Source organism: Stegodyphus dumicola, chromosome X2 (assembly GCF_044657685.1).
Source record: "Stegodyphus dumicola isolate Sdum_Otavi_A_Nest chromosome X2, ASM4465768v1".
NCBI lineage: Eukaryota > Metazoa > Arthropoda > Arachnida > Araneae > Eresidae > Stegodyphus > Stegodyphus dumicola.
Window position 1 is genome coordinate 131,146,159 of NC_140781.1, and position 18,285 is coordinate 131,164,443.

Below are 18,285 nucleotides of genomic sequence, written 5' to 3' on the forward strand. Positions count from 1 at the left end.
GATACCTTGGATTTCCCCCCGGGTGCTCTCCCTCTAAAATTGAGGGGGGGGAATAGAAGTCCAACCTCTCTTCGGAGTAGGCTGTGGCAACCATTGTTCCATGTAATATGGACAACAGAATAACAACATTAATTGCCGATAAAATTTTCCTGATTTATTTTACTTAAATTCTACGTTTTGACGATTATATTGAACATGCGCATAGCGAGGTATATCTATTTCTGATATAAAAAGTTTCTGAGTCTATAAACTTCATATTATGACAAAATTATATTTCTGGTTAAAATTTTTGGGCGACGATAACAGGTTGCTTTTTCATGACGTTCGTTGGAAACGCATAATATAAATCAATAGCGTATATTACAATAATAATAGAAAAGAAGGAGAGTATGTAGAGAGCACTGACTCTGCCTTCTTTTATTCATAAAAGAGGGTATGGAAACATGCTCTGTGTTTTACAACGAAAAGAGGGGATATTTCCAGATCAGGCTTTTTTAGGATTAAAATTATTGAATCCTTCTCATTAAGGCTGGGTTGGGAATAAAACTATCAGATGTGAGTTAGGGAGAGGACTGAATAGGTACTGAGCTAACCTATTCAACTGCAGCTGTTTTGTTTTTCTTTGAGTCGGTTCCCTCCCCCCTTGGTATGCATACTGTACCGGACAACAAAATTTTTAGAATTCAGAAAAGCTCTGATCAACAAAATTTTCAGAATTTAGGATGCTCAGAGATAGCTTCGGGCGGCAAAATGCCTACCGCCGACCCTGCTTCTAAGCTTCGTTCATGAAAACAAAGGGGTACCATTAAATGTCTGAGGTCTAAAAAGGATGGAATGGCGTTTTATTTTAGAAAGGCTGAGTGTAATAAAGGGTACTGACGAAATTTAGTAGTATATACAGTATTCGAGATATAGTAATTTGAAATAGGAACTCTTGGGGTCTCAGAAGTAATCCTGAATCGGTAGAATATTTGAATATAACTTTTGAACTGGAATATAGGTACCTAAAGAAACAACTACATGGGAGTAATCGTACTTTGCGAAAAGGTATCTATTGTATGAGATGACGTTCCAGTGCGAGTTTATGAATGGCATTTTAGAGTATGGGGGTGAGTCTATTACCTGAATGTTATTTTCAGGTGCTAAATAAAATTTAAATGATCAGGTGGCACCTATTTTTAATGTAATCTTTTAAGTTCTGAAGGTACTTTATTGAAATTTTAAAACTCATTTTCACCGCATCTAAATATAATATCGTATTTAGGTGAGTTTGCTAAACTAATGTAATCTGTTAGACGGTAGATTTAGACTGAAAAAAAGTTAGAAGTTGGGTGCTAACTACTTCTTAGTAGTCTTAAACATTACGTTTTGCTCCTTATAGCTTCCTCTCATGCTAAGAGCTGCGTATAGCAGAACGGAAGGGCCAAGGTCAAAGGTTTTGTGAATGGAGAAGTGTTCTTTTCTCGCAGGAAGTGCGATATCAAGTGACTCCAAACAATCAACGATTGCTTGCACCACTAGGGCTCAGTTGTGCAACTAGGAATGAGACCTTTCAACTGGATTACTTCCAGTGTTTCTTACTCCTTAATCGCATAAGGCGTGTAATGCATTTGGCAAACAATGGTTCTTCAAGGCATGCTGAAACAGATTACTTATTTTATTACTGGATGTATTTATATTTTTGCTGTAATTTATTTACCGTTTTTAACTTACATAAGCAGTTCAGAATCCAGAGGTAAGAAATTTTTACTTCCTGTTTTAAAAGGCATACGTAGACGTTTGTTCTTAAGAAATGCTGGTTATCCTGCCATTGAGATACCATGTTATCAGCGTTTGTTGACACAGTTTTTACCATGTTGTTGAACCATGTTTGAATATTTAAAAGAAATTGCTTCGTTTCTCAGAATTATTAATTCTCGATGGGGACATTTTTGATTTTTCAAAAACAGATAATTTGATCATCAAGGCCAGTGCAAGAAGTTTAATTATGGACACATTGTATTTGTACGTTTTATCGATTTTTAAAAAGAGCTATTTTGGTCAACAAGGCTAGTGCAGGAAGCTTAATTATGAACACATTTTTTATACTTTTTAAAGTATTTCATTCAAAGGTATCCTTCAAATATATGGTAAAAATCTATCATATAACTACTTTTTTATGTCTTTTTGTTCCTGTTTCTACTTTTCGTTTGTCTTTTTTAATATTTTTTATGTCTTTTTTTCTAAGTCAACATAAATTAATTTAACATTTTAGGCTGCGTCTTGAGAGCTTATAATAATATCGGCTTAAAAAAACAGATGAGGTACTAAAATTTTAGGTTTAAAATTGCGTTGCTTCAGAGCTAATGCGCAGTTCATATATTGTCAAAGCAAAATAAGACGGGTGTAAATATTTCATGTTTTCGATATTTTTTACTTGAATACAAATCATGAAGCAATGTTTATTTTCTGAGCTAGTAAGCGCCTGATTTTTCGTAGCATTTTGTAATACATGAATGGTAAATATTTCTGAAATTAATGATTTGTTGAATCATCTTTTCTTTTAATGGTTGTTGTAACCGTGGTATTTAAAAAAATTTCTCTTTTTAATAATGTTTGAGGGTGTTTTTTTTTTTTTTTTTTTTTTTTTTTGGTGTTTGTGTGTGTGTGTGTGGGGGGAGGCTTTTGCTTCTCAAAATTCAAATTTTAATCACACTTCAAGTGTATTAAATTTAATCTTTTATTGTAATTAGCATAAAATTTCATCTTTTATTATTTATATTAGTTTGTTTAGCTAATTATGACAGAAAGGAGGGTTATCTGCCTAAGAGGAATGTCTTTGTGGAAGATTTCGCATTCACGATACAGCTGAACCACGTATTTATCCAGTGCTTTCGCTGGAATTTGAACTTGCTTCGAATTATCGCTAATCAGTTGTCTTATCCATTCGGCCACTGGTTGGTCTTACTTTATAATAGTTTACTATTTTTCAGGTATTCCCCATGTATGTAATGAATATGAGCCAATTTCCCTTAAAAAGTTTCCCATAAACGAATCGTATCTTTTATTTCCCTTTCGTGCTTCGTAACGCAGTTTAAAGAAAACGTTTAAGAAGAACCGAAGTTATGTTGATTTGGTTGATTGTTTGATTAACCTAGATGTGTGGTTTCAAACCCTTTTGACCCCGGGAACTCATAATATTGTAATTTTTTATGGACGCCTTAATATCCTCTTTAAAATGCATTGAAAATATATGAGTATTGTGTACACAATGAAGAATAAACCGAAAACCATTATTTAAATTATAATTTGTTACCCAACAAAAATATGAACAAGTTTTATAGGTGAAGCTAATCATATCCATTAACTACTATTATACAATGTATGTTTAATGGCTGAGATTTACTTGCAGTTTCTACACACACAAAAGAGGTCGAAGTCGGGTTTATATCTTTAATAGGGTATTTCGTTATGTGTGTGTGTGTGGGGGGGGAAGTATGAGAAATGTGAACTACTTCATTAATGTAATGCGACATCTTCTGATTATCGCAGTTTAGACTCGCACTGGTGGAGGGAAATTTAAAAGTTTTTGTAGAAAAGTATATTGAATTTATAATATTTAGTATTAAAGTTCTTAGCAATTAATTAGGTCTCTAAGAGTTTAATTTTCTGCAGTTTTAATAATTGCGTATATATTTTTTTCTGCCTTAAATATAAGAATATGTCTGCCCATATTTATTTCCAAGAGTTTAAAGTAATATCTGAAAATACTATGCTACAAAAATATGCATATTTTAATTCAAAGTAATTTAAAAATAATGAAGGGCCGAAGAACGAAATATTGGCAATTAACTCCGGGTTCTATTTCTCGTAGTTTAACGTTCTAACGGCATGAGGATTTAACGCTAATGTGAGCCAGTTTTCCTTATAAAAATCTGTCACGAAGCCAATCTTTCTCAGTTCACCACTAACTCTGCCCAAGCCGGACTCCCCTACCGACCGACGGGCTAGTTGCATGAGGTTTTTCACATGTAACGTGAACATGAGCCAGATTTCTAAGAAAGAATTCCTTCCATTAGGTTACGAACCCTTCTGTGTGCTGTGGAAGTGAAATATTGAAAATTTTATTAATTGAAATTGTATGGCGAACTATCTGGAAATGAACTGGAAACCATCCAACTACATCAGAGGTAGTTTTCAAGAGGATGGCTCGTCGGTACTTATGTATTAAAGTAACTAACCTTGGCGGAATCTGACGACTTTTCACAGATGAAAAGTTAAAAGTTACTTATGTGGTGCAGCGGTTTTCGCACCCCTTTTTTTTTTTTTTTTTTTTTTTAGAAATATCCCCAATACGACAAAACAGAACGCATACGAAACTGGCGGCGTTGCTTGATTGAAGGATGCATTGTTTGCTCGAAGAATGGTTATGCGCATGGTTGTTAGACTTTGGCACATTCTGGAAATATTTGGTGGTTGCGTTAATACGTAAGTACCGGTTCTTCATTGAAAAACCGAAATTCGGAAATATTTATCTTTTTTTGACTTGAGAACAGATTCTTTCAACATCTCGCCAAATCATTGCATCCGAAAATTTTATTTAGGATTCTGTGAATTTTCTTCTTGACCTACGTAAAACGAAATAGCGAACAAAACTTTCTGTCGTGTTTGCTTAAACTGCAGAATCTGTTCCTCTTCAAAAGAAAATTTAGGCTTATCATATTTTTAGTATTATTTTTGTTCTACTTTATTTTACATTTATACATTAGACATGCGTCCATTTTGTAATCTAGCTAATAATAATACGTAAAATCAGAAAATTACCTAAGGGAAGCAGCTTCATTCTATATGGGAAGCACATTGCATTATTATAAATTCTTAATAGGTCTAATTTCCCTAAAACGAGAGAAGTTTAAGAACAAAATATTATGTGAAGGAAAATTCATATTTTGTTATGCCGATTGAGATTTATTAATTGAGAAACTGGTTAGCGTTACCTGAAAAAATATGGGAAATATAAAGATTTAAAAGGTGGTGTGGTGTATTTAATTGTGGCAAAGCACACGAGGGCTATCTGCCTAAGGGGAGGGATGCCTTCGTGGAGGACTTTCTAAGGGAAACTAAAGATTTAAAAGGAATCTCTGATAAAGAAAACTAATAGTTTCCCATATTTTCTGAGAAGATTTATGTTATCATAAGCAGCATATGTCCCATACTATAGGACACATGACAAATTCATTATAATTTTGTCGTGTTTCATATAATACAGGACATGCGCTGCTCATTATAAACATTTCACCCTTTTTGCAGCATTTTAATACACTCTCAAAAGTTACTAAATTATGATACTAAATTTTAGTTCTTTTTTATATAAAAACAAGAAAAATACAAAAAATATATATATATTTATAAAAACAGTGTAATTTTAAACTTTTATTAAAATTCCCAAAATTAAAAAAGTACCAAGTGACACTAAAAAATACAAAACATTATCAAGCGACGCTACGGAAATACAAAAGAGGATTAAAATACTGTAATTTTAAGACACCTGAAAAATAAAATTGAAAAATAAAATTAAAAAAATAAATAAATAAATAAATAAAAGATTAAAATCTGAGCAATTTTTAAAATACTCAAAAAATATGTATTTTGTAAGAACCACACGCTTAAAGTTTTTCTAAGTCATACAAATATTCTCCATTTGTTGTCATGCCTTTATAGTTGAATATGTAGCTTCCTATATTAATTTCCTTGATTTCATTATGAGAAAGTTTTTCTGTGACGTTTTTTAAGAAAATACTCTTTTTCTCCAACATATACTTTTGTTTAACAACTTAAGTTTGAATTGTTTTCAGTAATATCAGATAATATCTCCTAGGCTCTAAATCTTTCAGTTTTAGAGTTTAAGGATAATATCCGAGACTACTGAATTCTTTCATTTATTAGTAAAAATCTTTTAAAGGCATTTTATTCAGTCCATCTATAAAATGAGAATTTAAAATATCTTGAATTATAAACAAAGACACAATGTGATTACCTTCTACAAAACTGTATTTCTATCCTTCAAAAACTTTAATGTTTTAATATCTTTTCTAAATAAAGAGAAATAATCTTTGTTAAAATTCTAAATGCTATATTTTACAATACAATGTTTATTATTTACAGATCTAGAACTTTCTAAATAATCAGTATTTATATTTTGCAAGTAAATTATCGACTGTATTTATTAGTTCCATTTTATTAGTAAATATTTTTTAAGCAATGCTTATATGTGACATAATACTATAATACAAATTCTCTCATAATGTCTTTTAATGAAATTTTACGACTCTTGTTTATATAAATTTGGATTACACAAGTCTGCTTTATTTTCATGTTTAATTAAAAGCTTTCACTCAAATCTTAATGTCTAATTGATCCCAATCTAAATCATCTTTCAATTCTTCAATAGTATTTTCTGATAATTTTTTCTACCTAGAAATTAATTTTATAGTATTTAATTTTCTAAAATTTTGTAAAATAAAATTATTAATTTTGATATACTCAAATTGTGTCCCAATTTATTTTAGATAATACTTGATACCTATATATAATAACCCAATTAGTAACGTTTTTGTGCATAATCATAAACGGTTCAGATAATTTCTGAGCTGAAATATATTCACTAATGAAACATAGATAATTTTTTATATCTAGAAATCAAATCCCAGTGAACATCATTTTCAAAATGTTTAATTAAATCTCCTGTTAAAACACTACTTCTGGAAACCTCACCCCAATTAACATCCATTTACTTTGACTGTAATTCAGGATTCTAGTTCAACACTTCAAATTTTAAATAAGGTTGGCCAATAGAAGGCGTTTTCGTTCGAATTTCTACTTTAAGTTTATTACCGTTATATGTAAAATGTGATTTATCTTGATTTAGAAGCACCAAATTCATATTTGTTATCACCAACTTTAATTCGAACTTCAACCAAATCTAAAAGGTAATTTTTCAAAAAATAATCTGATTTTAATGTAATTTAAAATCTGTATCCAGTATTCTATATTTTGTAAAACTTGAAAAATGAATAATGTTTATTAGGGTTAATAGAAGCACCTAAACAAATAACATGTAAAGGACTAAAATCATTGAAATTAAAAGCATCGTTAATAATATCAAAAACATACTTTTTTCCCGCTGAAGCATCTTGATCTTTTATTGAATTTCCAACATTTTCTATTCTTCTCTCTTTTGCATTTATGACATCTTTAATTTGTAAATATTTATCTTCTAGGTTCTTTTTAAATTCTAATGTACTTTTATTTATTCGAATATTATCAGAATTTTCTTCTTTAATTGCTCCTTCTATGGCTCTAATGTATCTTGCATTTTGAGGAAAAAAATTATCAAATCGTTATCTAATTTTGTAATTTTTTCAATTAATTCATTTGTGAATTCAGAATAATTATCTACTATATATTTTAATACAAATTCTTTATTAGCAGTATCATGGTTATCTACAGGATTTAAACAAATTTTAAAAATTTTATTCTCAGTATCATAATTTCCATCATCCGTTAATTTAAAATCAATACCAGGAGGACCTATAAGTCCTTCTTTCATTCATCATCGAAAGGTGTATAATAAGCCACCATTTATAATTTTACACATTATTACAAAGAGAGAAGAAATTTCAAAGTTTCAATTTCCTTAAAATTTTTCTCAGAGTTTTTTCTAATTTCTAATCGTTGAAAATATAAAATTTAACTTAAACTTTACCCATAAATTCATCATAAAGATCTTGATATCTAGAAATGGATTTCCAATGAAATTTATTTTGAAATTTTTCTATAAATTCTTCTGTTGATTCTTGATTTTTCAGAAATACGTTTCTAATCAACCCAATGTTGAGATTTTTCTATAAATTCTTCTGTTTATTCCTGATACTCAGAAACACATCTCCATTAAACCTTTGGGCGAAATTTTTCCGTAAATTCTTCTGTTAATTCCTGATATTAAGAAATGCATTTCCAATCAAACTTATCTTCACATTTTTCTATAAATTCTTCCGTTAATTTTTGATATTCAGAAAGACGTTTCCAATCAACTTTATCTTGAAATTTTTTAATAAATTTTTCTAATAATTCCTGAATCTTATCTGGAAATCTTCTGCTATTTATTTAGTAATAAATTTTATAAAGATTTATTACCAGTTAATCTTATCTTGAAATTTTTGTAAAAATTCATTAGACAAGCTATGAAATTTCGTTCTCTGATCTCTTACATGCAACTGTTTATACACATACCTAGTTTTTCTTTTCGTATAACATTTATGTTTTCTTAAAACCCATACTCGGCAATTTTTACACTGGATTTCACCACGTTTATGTTCTTCTGGACTTATTTCTTGAAATATTTTACTTACATTTTGAACATTTCCTTAGGTTTTTCACAAACCTTTTTCCTTTTATGATTTTCAAAACATTCCATAAATTTAAACGATCTAAAACAACTATTGCAGGGTATTTCTTCTCTTTAACAATCACTATTTTATACAAAACATCTGTTATATTTTAGAGGACGTTTGTGTTTATCTTTTTTAGCATAACTCACTTTGCAATAATGAGAACAGTTATTTTTTCCTAAAAGGAAGTAATAACATCAGAGTGATTTCTGCATATATAAATGTATATACTTGTAGGTTTATAGTCTCCATTATGTAAGTTTTGATCAAAGTTTTCTCTACAAAATATAGTAATTTGAATATCTAAAAATTTTTCAAATTGTTTAACAAATTCTAAATTTCTAACGGAATATTACATTTCATTCTAAATTTCTAACGGAATATTTGTTCTTTCTACGTTACTTTAAATTATGTATATATATATATATATATATGTCATAATAAAAGCAAAAGGAAAAGACGGAGCACTGTAGATCGGTGATCTAAAGAACTTGGCAGTCGAGGCAGTTTTAATTCCATTTTTATTTTCAACTGATACTTGTGGCCACAATCACTTGGCACTCTAGTCGTGCCTTTCCACAGAAGATTTACATTTTTGATATTGCTGAGATAGAAAGCAAGCCAGCGAAATTACATCTTAGCACAGCAGAGAGCAAAAGCTGAAGTGCGTAGTTATGAAAGATGGAAGCACGCGAAGAGAAAAGTTTTGGTTTACAACGACAGTTTCAGTTCTTAATTATTACGTCATCAGAGTTGCGCGGGCCATAGAGTGATCTAGAAATGACGCAATGCAGAGAAGTTATTACGATTTTAGAATAGAGAGGAAGAATTAATGTTTTTAGTTATATTATAATTCTGATTCATTTAATTTTATCTTACATATATATATATATATATATATCCACTCTGTTACTCGGCTCAGTGATCTCAGTTTCTTTATTCTTATATGTTTGTAAATTGTCCATTTTTTGCTTTAAAAAAATGATTGAATTACGTTGTTCTTATCTTCCGGTTAAGGTTTTTATGCCTTTAGTAAATCTATTTGCAATATTTCTAGAATTATCAACAATTTAAAAGTTGTTTAAGTGCCGCTAAGCCTAATAATTTTTGCCATGGCTGTTATTGCTTGTTTACATTTGAAACAGCAGAATAGTAGAATTGTTGCCAATCTAGAGAAAGTTAGCTTCGCAATAACAAAGATAACGCCTTCTTTTATTATTGCGAATTAAATCATGCTTAATCCATTCTGGAAATTATACGAGGAAATAAGTGTTTAAGATTTACTTCATAATTTTCAATACAGACATTTTGACTTTTTATGTATTTTTGCCTTGTCGCGAAGTGAGAACTGAATTAATTGAATGAGAAATGGATCATTTAGTATAAGATTAATGAATGATATATACTTTACCGTTTATATTTCCAGTAGCTGTTCTAATTAAATCTCTTGAAATATTGTTATCTTGAACAGATTTTAAATCTTTTAATGCTATTGCTCTTTAATTTTTTTTATGCCATCCAACCTTGATAGGGGTTAGTGACGCTAACTCCCGTACCGGAGGGCGCGGGTTCGAGTCCCGGAGAAGGCATGGATGTTTGTAAATGTATAGTGTCTGTGCTGCGTTGGAACACTAGCCGAAAGCCCTCTCGAGAGGTTGATGGTAGAGGAAGAGGGGTGGGAGACCTTCGGACCCGTCCTCCAGGGATACTCTCCTTCAAAATTGGGGGCAGAACTGAGCAAAGTCGTACTGCCACCTGTATGGTGCTCAAGGCTTTTGCCAACGATAGGATCAATCCTACACTCTTTGCCACGATAAATTTCATGGGCTTGCTCTGATGTTACTGTCAGACGAGTGACAAAAGTCACAACAACAATTTTTTTTATAGTTTTTATATAATTCTTCATAAATTTTTATAATTTTACCTGCATCTTTTTGTTCTTTTTTAGGTTAAAATTCATTAGTATCTTTATTAAATCTCAGATTGCATGAATCTAGTATTTCTTAATTTTACTTTATATTTTAGTGTATTTAATAATATATATATATATATGTAATTTAAAGTAAAGTAGAAAGAACAAACGATAAAAGACCTATGTGGTGAAAAACTTTGCGCATTGTGCTACAAAATTAAAAAAATTAAAAGATAAATCCTAGTACGAACGCTAAAAAGCCGCTGAAATACTGTGGTTCCGTGAAAACTTTAACATAAGAAATAAGTTGCAATGAAATATGTTAAAAGAGAAAAATATAACATTTGATAATTTACAAGTAAAAATCAATACTAATAGTAAGCAATATGCTAAACTAATTAAGGTGTATTTAAAACATAGTAAAAGTATTAATTAATTATTCGAGTTAAAAATAAAGAAGCGGTAAATGGTAGATTAGCCCAATTCGAAGTTCATTAAGGCACGTCAGGGGAAATGTTTTTTAAATGAACTAAGCTAACTCCATCACGCGTTTCGCCGAAACAGACAACTGAAACTGTACGCGACACATTTTTCAACTAATTAAATAAACTTTGTCAGAATCTTGAGTCTCAATTCTCTGTTCCAATTTCCCTTGCGTCCGCTTGAAGAAACATTAAGGTGTAATAAGGCTAATAAATAATGGAATGGAAATGCCGATGTACAGAATAAAATAAATAGCGATATGCTATTAGTCAAAATACACAAGATTTTATGGGTGAACCTGCTAGCTTAAAGATTTAATACTTTGTAAAAGTACCGAAAATTACTTTTAATTCGAAACTGAAATGAAAATAAAATAGAAGAATTGAATCAAGGGTCTTGCCAAGACCTAGAAATTTTTTAGAGAAAAAATATTATTAAAAACAGACCTGGAGCAGTGCCGTCTTCTTTGGCAAATGATGAAAAGTCTCGGAAAAGGGGGGTCAGCCCCAAGCATGCTTACTGCTTTCCAACTGGCAGGATGACGTAGAAAGGGGGAAAACGCCACTGGGAAAGAGCCAATGTAAAGTGACTGACCGTTGGCAAAAACCTGACTCAGTGCACAGGGGGGGGGGGGTCAATGTGTTGAAATAAGCGAAAAAGGTTCAAAATGGCTCTTGCCTTAGGAGTTTGAAGAAAATTGAACTGGGTGAAAGAAAAAATGGCTAATTCAACAAAATATTATCTAAAATGGCCACCAAAATCAGCAGAAATAATGAAAAATACCTATTTGTTAATTAAAGTCGTAATTCTTCAAGCTAGAGGGCGTTCAAGCTGCCAGAAACGAAATAACCCATAAGTTAATGACAGGATAGAATTGGCCAGCAAATGTTTAAAATCTATTTAAGAATAGAATTAAAAGTATTGTGCCATATTTTAAGAGGAAAAATAGACGCTGTGACAGGAATTATTTGTACATTTATACATTAGATCTTCTGAATCAGCCATCTACTTTACACCGTCCCATAGGGCTTTAAGCATAAAATTTCATTATCTAACTCAAAAAATCTAAAAAATAATAAGGTTAATGCCAGCTTTTATTAACGTATTTCTAATTACTTTTTGAGGAATTAGGTTATTTTTCAGTATTGTGACTAAGTATAGTACTTCTTCTGTAAGCTGTTTTGTTGAATTGCAGATCCTTTTAATTCTAAGCAGCTGTGAGTAAATTGTATTGAGAATGACTCTTTTAGAAATATTGGAATTCCAGTTGGTCAATTTAAGTGTTGTAAAGTTGAATTCTCTTCGTTTATATATATACATATGTATCATAAGAATTAAATAAAGCACTTAAAGCAAATAATCCTTCGGTTTTAGGATCTCTTTTAGGTATAAAAATTTTTTGTTGCTTCATAATATTTCAAATTAAAAGAATCAAATGTATTCTTAATTGTATTACCCTCTTCTGGTTTTTTCTTAAACTTTTTCTTATTTTAATCTAAATAATTTACATCTAAATTTAATAAATGTTGCATATAAATTTAATAAATGTATTAAACATATTTATATTTACCTGTTTTTCTTACATATTAGCTAATAATTTAATTACACGATCTTTCTTATAAACCCCTAGGTTGTTTAATATTGAATTGTTTTAAAATTTTTCGAAGTTTTTTTACAGACTTAGCGTGTCTTATTTTATAAGGAAAAATTTTTTGAAGGAAAATGTTTTCGTCAAGGGAGCGGGACGTTTCGTACTCCCCTTTTAACATACGTTTGGTACGATAATTACTATTTAAATGTTTTTTTTATATGCATACAAATATTTTTTGTAACATTCACAATCATGTTTTTTTTTTGTATTATTAATTTTAGACTTAAAAATTTTGCAAATGCTATGATATTAAAATTTTTCTGAACGGAACAGTGTATAAAAGTCATTTAAAGGTTTTCCAACTTTAAAACGGCAACAAGCCTCCATTTCTTATGATTTAATTTTTCACGAGGAAAGTTTGAAACCGCTCCTTTAAATATATTTAAGAAATTGTTCTACATATTTTCATATTTATTTCTCGTTTTATTTTTAAGGGTTATATTTATTTCGTTTAGAATATTATAATAATTACAAGCACTTTTTTTTTACAAAAAGTAAATAATTATTTATTTTTTCATAGAACTTTCTTAGAACTAAATTTTCGTTATACTCACTTCGAAATTTTGTAAAAGGAAGGAAGAATATTGGCGCATATTTGGCGAATAACTATATCTGATGAAAATTACACAATTAGAGAATTAAATGCGTATTTGATAAAATTATTCTGAAATGATCGTCCAATAAAATTTGGTATTGTAAGAGCAAAGCAAAGAATATATATTAAATCATTTAAATGATGGGAAATTCATTTAAAAACCATAAAGTTCATGAAATTATAGCATTTAAGAAAAAAAAAAAAAAAAAAAGCATATAATGACAAAAAAAAAAAAAAAAAAAAAAGCATAATAAAGACAGCGAAGCTGTGATAGAAGGTGAATGTGTTGCTGATATATCTGATAGAAACGATAATATTTATATTCATTGTGATATAAAAAGAGCTTACGTAAATGCAAAATCCACTTGAGCAATTTATTCATTTAAAAACCTAAATCTACTAGGTAGTATGCTTTTAAAAACATTTGATACACCGATATTTTTTTTCCGTAAAATTTGATGAAATTACTAGTATTCATATGTGGATAGCTAATCAAAATAATGAACTCATTGATTTAAATAATCAAGAAGTTGAATATTGTTTAAGAAGAAGAAAATTATTTGAAAATGATTTACGATTTCCGATTTTTACCATAAATAAAATGGTAGATTATATAGAAAAAGTAAAAAAAAAAATGAAGGAAGAGGAATACAGTTTATTCACTGTCAGACAGCGAAGCAAACGAGAATTCTGAAAAACAAGCCGAACGTGATAAATTACATGAAATATTTTCAATGAAAGAGGAAGGTTTAAAAATTACTGTTAAATAACTGGAAAAGATTTATGACTTAGCAAATACGAAATCCCATCATAATAACGAAACTGAAAGTGAAGAACTCGCTTTTTTAAAAAAATGAATTTAATACCATTACAATATTTAAGAAATATTTTCTTACATTTCATAAATATCCTTATCGTTTTTATTAATAAATATAATATTTTAAATATTATACTCGCTTTTATGTTGATATTTCATAAAAATCAAGTTTCGTCAAACACGAACAAAAGAATAAAATTTGTGCTGCCATCTATTGGACAAAATCAAATTTAAAAACATCACGAAAATTTTCTTATACCTCAATCAAGAAAATTAATAAAGGAAATTACATATTCAACCATAAAGGTATGATGAATGGAGAATATTTATATGACTTGGAAAATAAACTTTAAAATATGTGGTTCTGTACGAAACATATATTACTTTTTGAGTGTTTTAAAAAAATGTTTGGATTTCAATCTTTTTTTATTTTTAGGGTGTGTTTAAAATTACGCTATTTTAATCTTTTTTTGTATTTTTAAGAGTCACTTAATATTTTTTGATTTTTAGGGTATACCCAAAATTACACTATTTTAATATTTTTTGTGTTTTTTAGTGTTACTTAATTTTTTGGGGCGCAAAAAAATGTTTTAAAATTTAGTATTATACTTTAATAAATTTTTAGAGTGTCTTAAAATGTTGTAAAAAGGGTGAAATGTTCATAAAGAGCAGCACAATGTTTATAATAAGCCGTTTTATAGGATACACGTCAAAACTAGACATAATTTGGATTTTAATTGCATTAAAATTATGGAGTCTTTATCACGTGCCGTATAGTATGGACATATGCTACTCTATTTGCCGTGTAGTATGGATGCTATGTGCCGTATAGTATGGACATATATCATACCTACGATCAGAAGAAGAATGATATTTACTAAAATCAAAATTCGTTATTTACTTCTCAAATTACGATAACATTTTATAGTTTTAATTTTATTGCTTTACAGCTTTTATTGTATCCATAAATACTTTAGACACAAATTAAAACTGGATCCCGCATAACACTGGGAAATGAAAGTTATTTTTGATAGTGGCACTCCCAGAAAAGTGTAGAATCTTATTCTTTGTCCCAACAGCATACCGCTAAACTAGCTATGTCTTGCAGGTATATTATGTTTAAGAAATTATAATTCGGGTGACGAAGCTAAAATAATATTACAAGATTAACGGTTTCTAGGATCCAGGAACTTAAAATTTTAAGGTATCTGTTATGCATATTGAGTGTGGTGACCTCTGATCTAGACGATACTTTCCTCCGGCGACAAAGCAATTGGTCGATCCACTTGAGAATGGAGCATACCAGCCTGTTTAAGCCCTGCAGATATTATAATTTTGTTCACACATCCGGAGACATGGTCTTTGGTTTCCTGGGAACGGTCTTTGTAGCGAAAAACAAATAATGTACTGTACAGTCTTTCAGATTCACTTTTGTGTGAACACTGGCTTAGTAGTAACTGCACAGGAGAAGGGTTAAAAGTACGCTTTATTAACTCTTTAAAATTTACAATGCGTCAACTCAACGCTAACAAATTACGCCTCTGCTTGGGTTGTAACTGAAATTCAGATAACGAAACTAACTAAAGATTTAAGATATGTACAAGTCGTTGAACTAAACTACAGGGCTGAGCTAAATCACGTTTCTTAAACCTCCGTCGAAACTAGTGGCAGCAAGTAAATGCAGTTAAGCCAAGTGAACCAGCGATAACTCTGAGAGCAAACGCTTAAACAGCAGAGGTAGTGGCTGTAGCCCAACTCTCTTTCTTTCATAATGAAAATCGATTTTTAAACTCTATCTACAACGTAGAATTTGCATTTCGTCACGCGCGCTACAAAATTTAAATATTTTTTCACTGACAATTAGGGGAATGAAGAGTTATAGGAAAGAATAACAAATTAGATAAAATTGGCTATTTAAAATAAATATAAATCTCTACAGTTGCTCATGCTAGAATTTAGCAGACTTGGAAAAAGGTCCTTAAAGACCTGTTCCAAACTATTAAAATCTACATCAAACAGGCCCTGAGCCCCGTTTACACACAAAATCCTGCAATTTTTAATTTGATTAAAACAGAAGTAACGTTTTCTTCCTTTTCCTTCCGCTCAACTTGCTTCCTTGTACTTGCTCATTAGGGCATTCAGTCTTGTCCTTTCAGGCATCTGGAAGGAATACTTATGAATACAAGTTCGCATCAAACAATAAATAACACTTTACTTTCACAAACATTGATCCTTACATTGAGTTTCTAACCCTCTCGCCTTTAACGTAGTTTTTCTTAGGTTTTTATCAGACACATTCCCTCATACACATTCATGCTTTACATTAGCTTAATCACCCATTTGGCTCTCCACAATGTGTGGTGAACACGTAAGTGCTATATGTCAGAGTGAACAAACTCTGCACCTAAACACACAAATTGTTAGTACATGACAGCTTTCTCAGACACTTCGTAATTCAAATTCTTAATTCTCCATGAGCTAATTAACATGAAAAATTAACTGGAGTGTTGGTGGAGAGACCTACAAAAACACATTCATAATATAGTAAATTTTTCCCACATTCGGACTTTAAACACATGCAAGCTTTCGCTCGAAAGAAAACTTGGCTAAATTTTTGTAGCTCAAGATTTTCTTTTGCACACATTAACTTCTAAATACATTAACTTTTAAATGAATTCTGAGAATTTTAGCACTAAATAGTTATTTTATATATTCTTTGAAATTTAAACATGCATTTACAATATCATTTACTTTAACAGATATTTTCACATTTTACAGTCACATATTCTTAGCATACTAGAAAATAAGAATGAGAAAAAAAATGTACTTGACTTCTTTCTTCTCGCCATAAGGGCGAACCTAAAAACAAATTTTCATTAACAAGTACTAATACGAAGCTGCTTGTATCAGGCCAGAACTTTTAGCGTGTTAACATAGTCTTTCGACAAACAAAACCTGAACTATCCCTTCTTTACATTAACATTACATTTCTACAATGCACTATAGCTTTGTGCTTTCGCCAAATAAAACTAAAATAACTTTATTCCTCAACCGAGGCAATTGACTTTAACATGTAACTTCATATTTGAAAAAGGTTTACATGTAATTTTACAAACAGAAAAGATTTATTGAAATAATTCCCTTTACTTTGCTTTTTGTTGCTTGGTATCCCGCCATCCTTTTATTGCAGAACTGACTCCACGCCAGTTTATTGACGCTGAAGATTCTTACCCGCTGTTTTCTCTCCACAGGTTGTGGTCGATCTCTCCTATGCATCCACTTTTGGGGCTGGAATTGTGGGGGCTCCTGTCCTTTCCTTTTGCTGGCCGGAACGTTGGTTCTTGGAGTGTCGGTAGTCGAAGACTGTTGCCTGGTGATTATTGGTTGCTTCGGGCCGTTCTGTGAGCCTTGAGCTTCGGCTGGTTTCTTCATTTTACCCCCCCCCCAGGTGGTCTTGTAGTTCCCTCCGTAAATCGCCTCCTCGTCGTATTCTGTTGTCTACTGCGAGATCTTGTCAGGGCACGGTCGTCATTTTCCCTAGCTAAGGCCTTTCTTCTTGACGATTCTTCATTCTTAACTTTTTTCCCCTCTGGACCTTCGATCTGTTGCTGAGTTCTTTGCTGGGGAACTTTTCGAGTTGTCTGTGGCCTTATCATCATGTCGTTTCTTCTCTTTTTCTATGGTGGTGGAAGCGCTGATTGGGCCAAAACCGCCATTGTTGATGCTGCCTCTTCTGGTTCGGAAGCCTGCAAGAAACTATTTATCACACCAAAATCCTTACGTTCATAATATCACTTTAATTGATATGGACTGGCCTTTATTCTTTCACCGGAAAGTAATATAAATCACCGCACCGACAATCTGCTGAACAATATACGGACCTTCAAACTTAAGTGCGAATTTCGATAGAAAGTTCTCTGGTGCTCAAGACAGGGTGAATTTTCTTTTCAGGACCTTATCCCCCACTTTGAAATCTGCTTCGCGGCGTTTACTATCGTAATACAGTTTTTGCTATATCTGTCTCTTGCTATATCTGAAATTTTCAACGTTTCATTGATTAGTTTTTGAATGTTCGCCTGCTTAAATTCAGGTTCCCGTTCTTGGCAAAAAATAATTTATCTAGTGGTGTCAAAATCTTTTTACCTTAATTCAGCGGGCGTTTTTCCCGTCATATCATACTTGGCAGTTCTTAAAGCATATGCTAGTTCGTCAATGCAGCCATCCCAGCGCTTATGATAATTTTTAACATAACTTCTAATGATTTTAACAATGTTTTCAATGTTTTTATTCACTTTTTCCGCGATGTTTGATTGTGGTCTATAAGGGATCATTTTCATATGCCATATGTCAAGCCCTTTACACAAATTTTCGAAAATTTGACGACTTACGAACAGCCTA

General features: G+C 31.0%; 1 protein-coding gene across 2 annotated transcripts in view; it reads left to right on the top strand.

Moving 5' to 3' along the window:
• Window positions 1-1,559: 1,559 nt before the first annotated feature.
• LOC118198526 (zonadhesin-like) overlaps window positions 1,560-18,285 on the top strand; it is a 314,579-nt gene continuing 297,853 nt past the window's right edge. For both annotated transcript variants that reach the window (XM_085809500.1, XM_085809501.1), the window contains exon 1: window positions 1,560-1,735. In XM_085809500.1, the coding sequence (XP_085665626.1) occupies window positions 1,621-1,735 (115 nt within the window). In that variant the 5' untranslated portion in view covers window positions 1,560-1,620. The remainder of the gene's footprint in view (window positions 1,736-18,285) is intronic.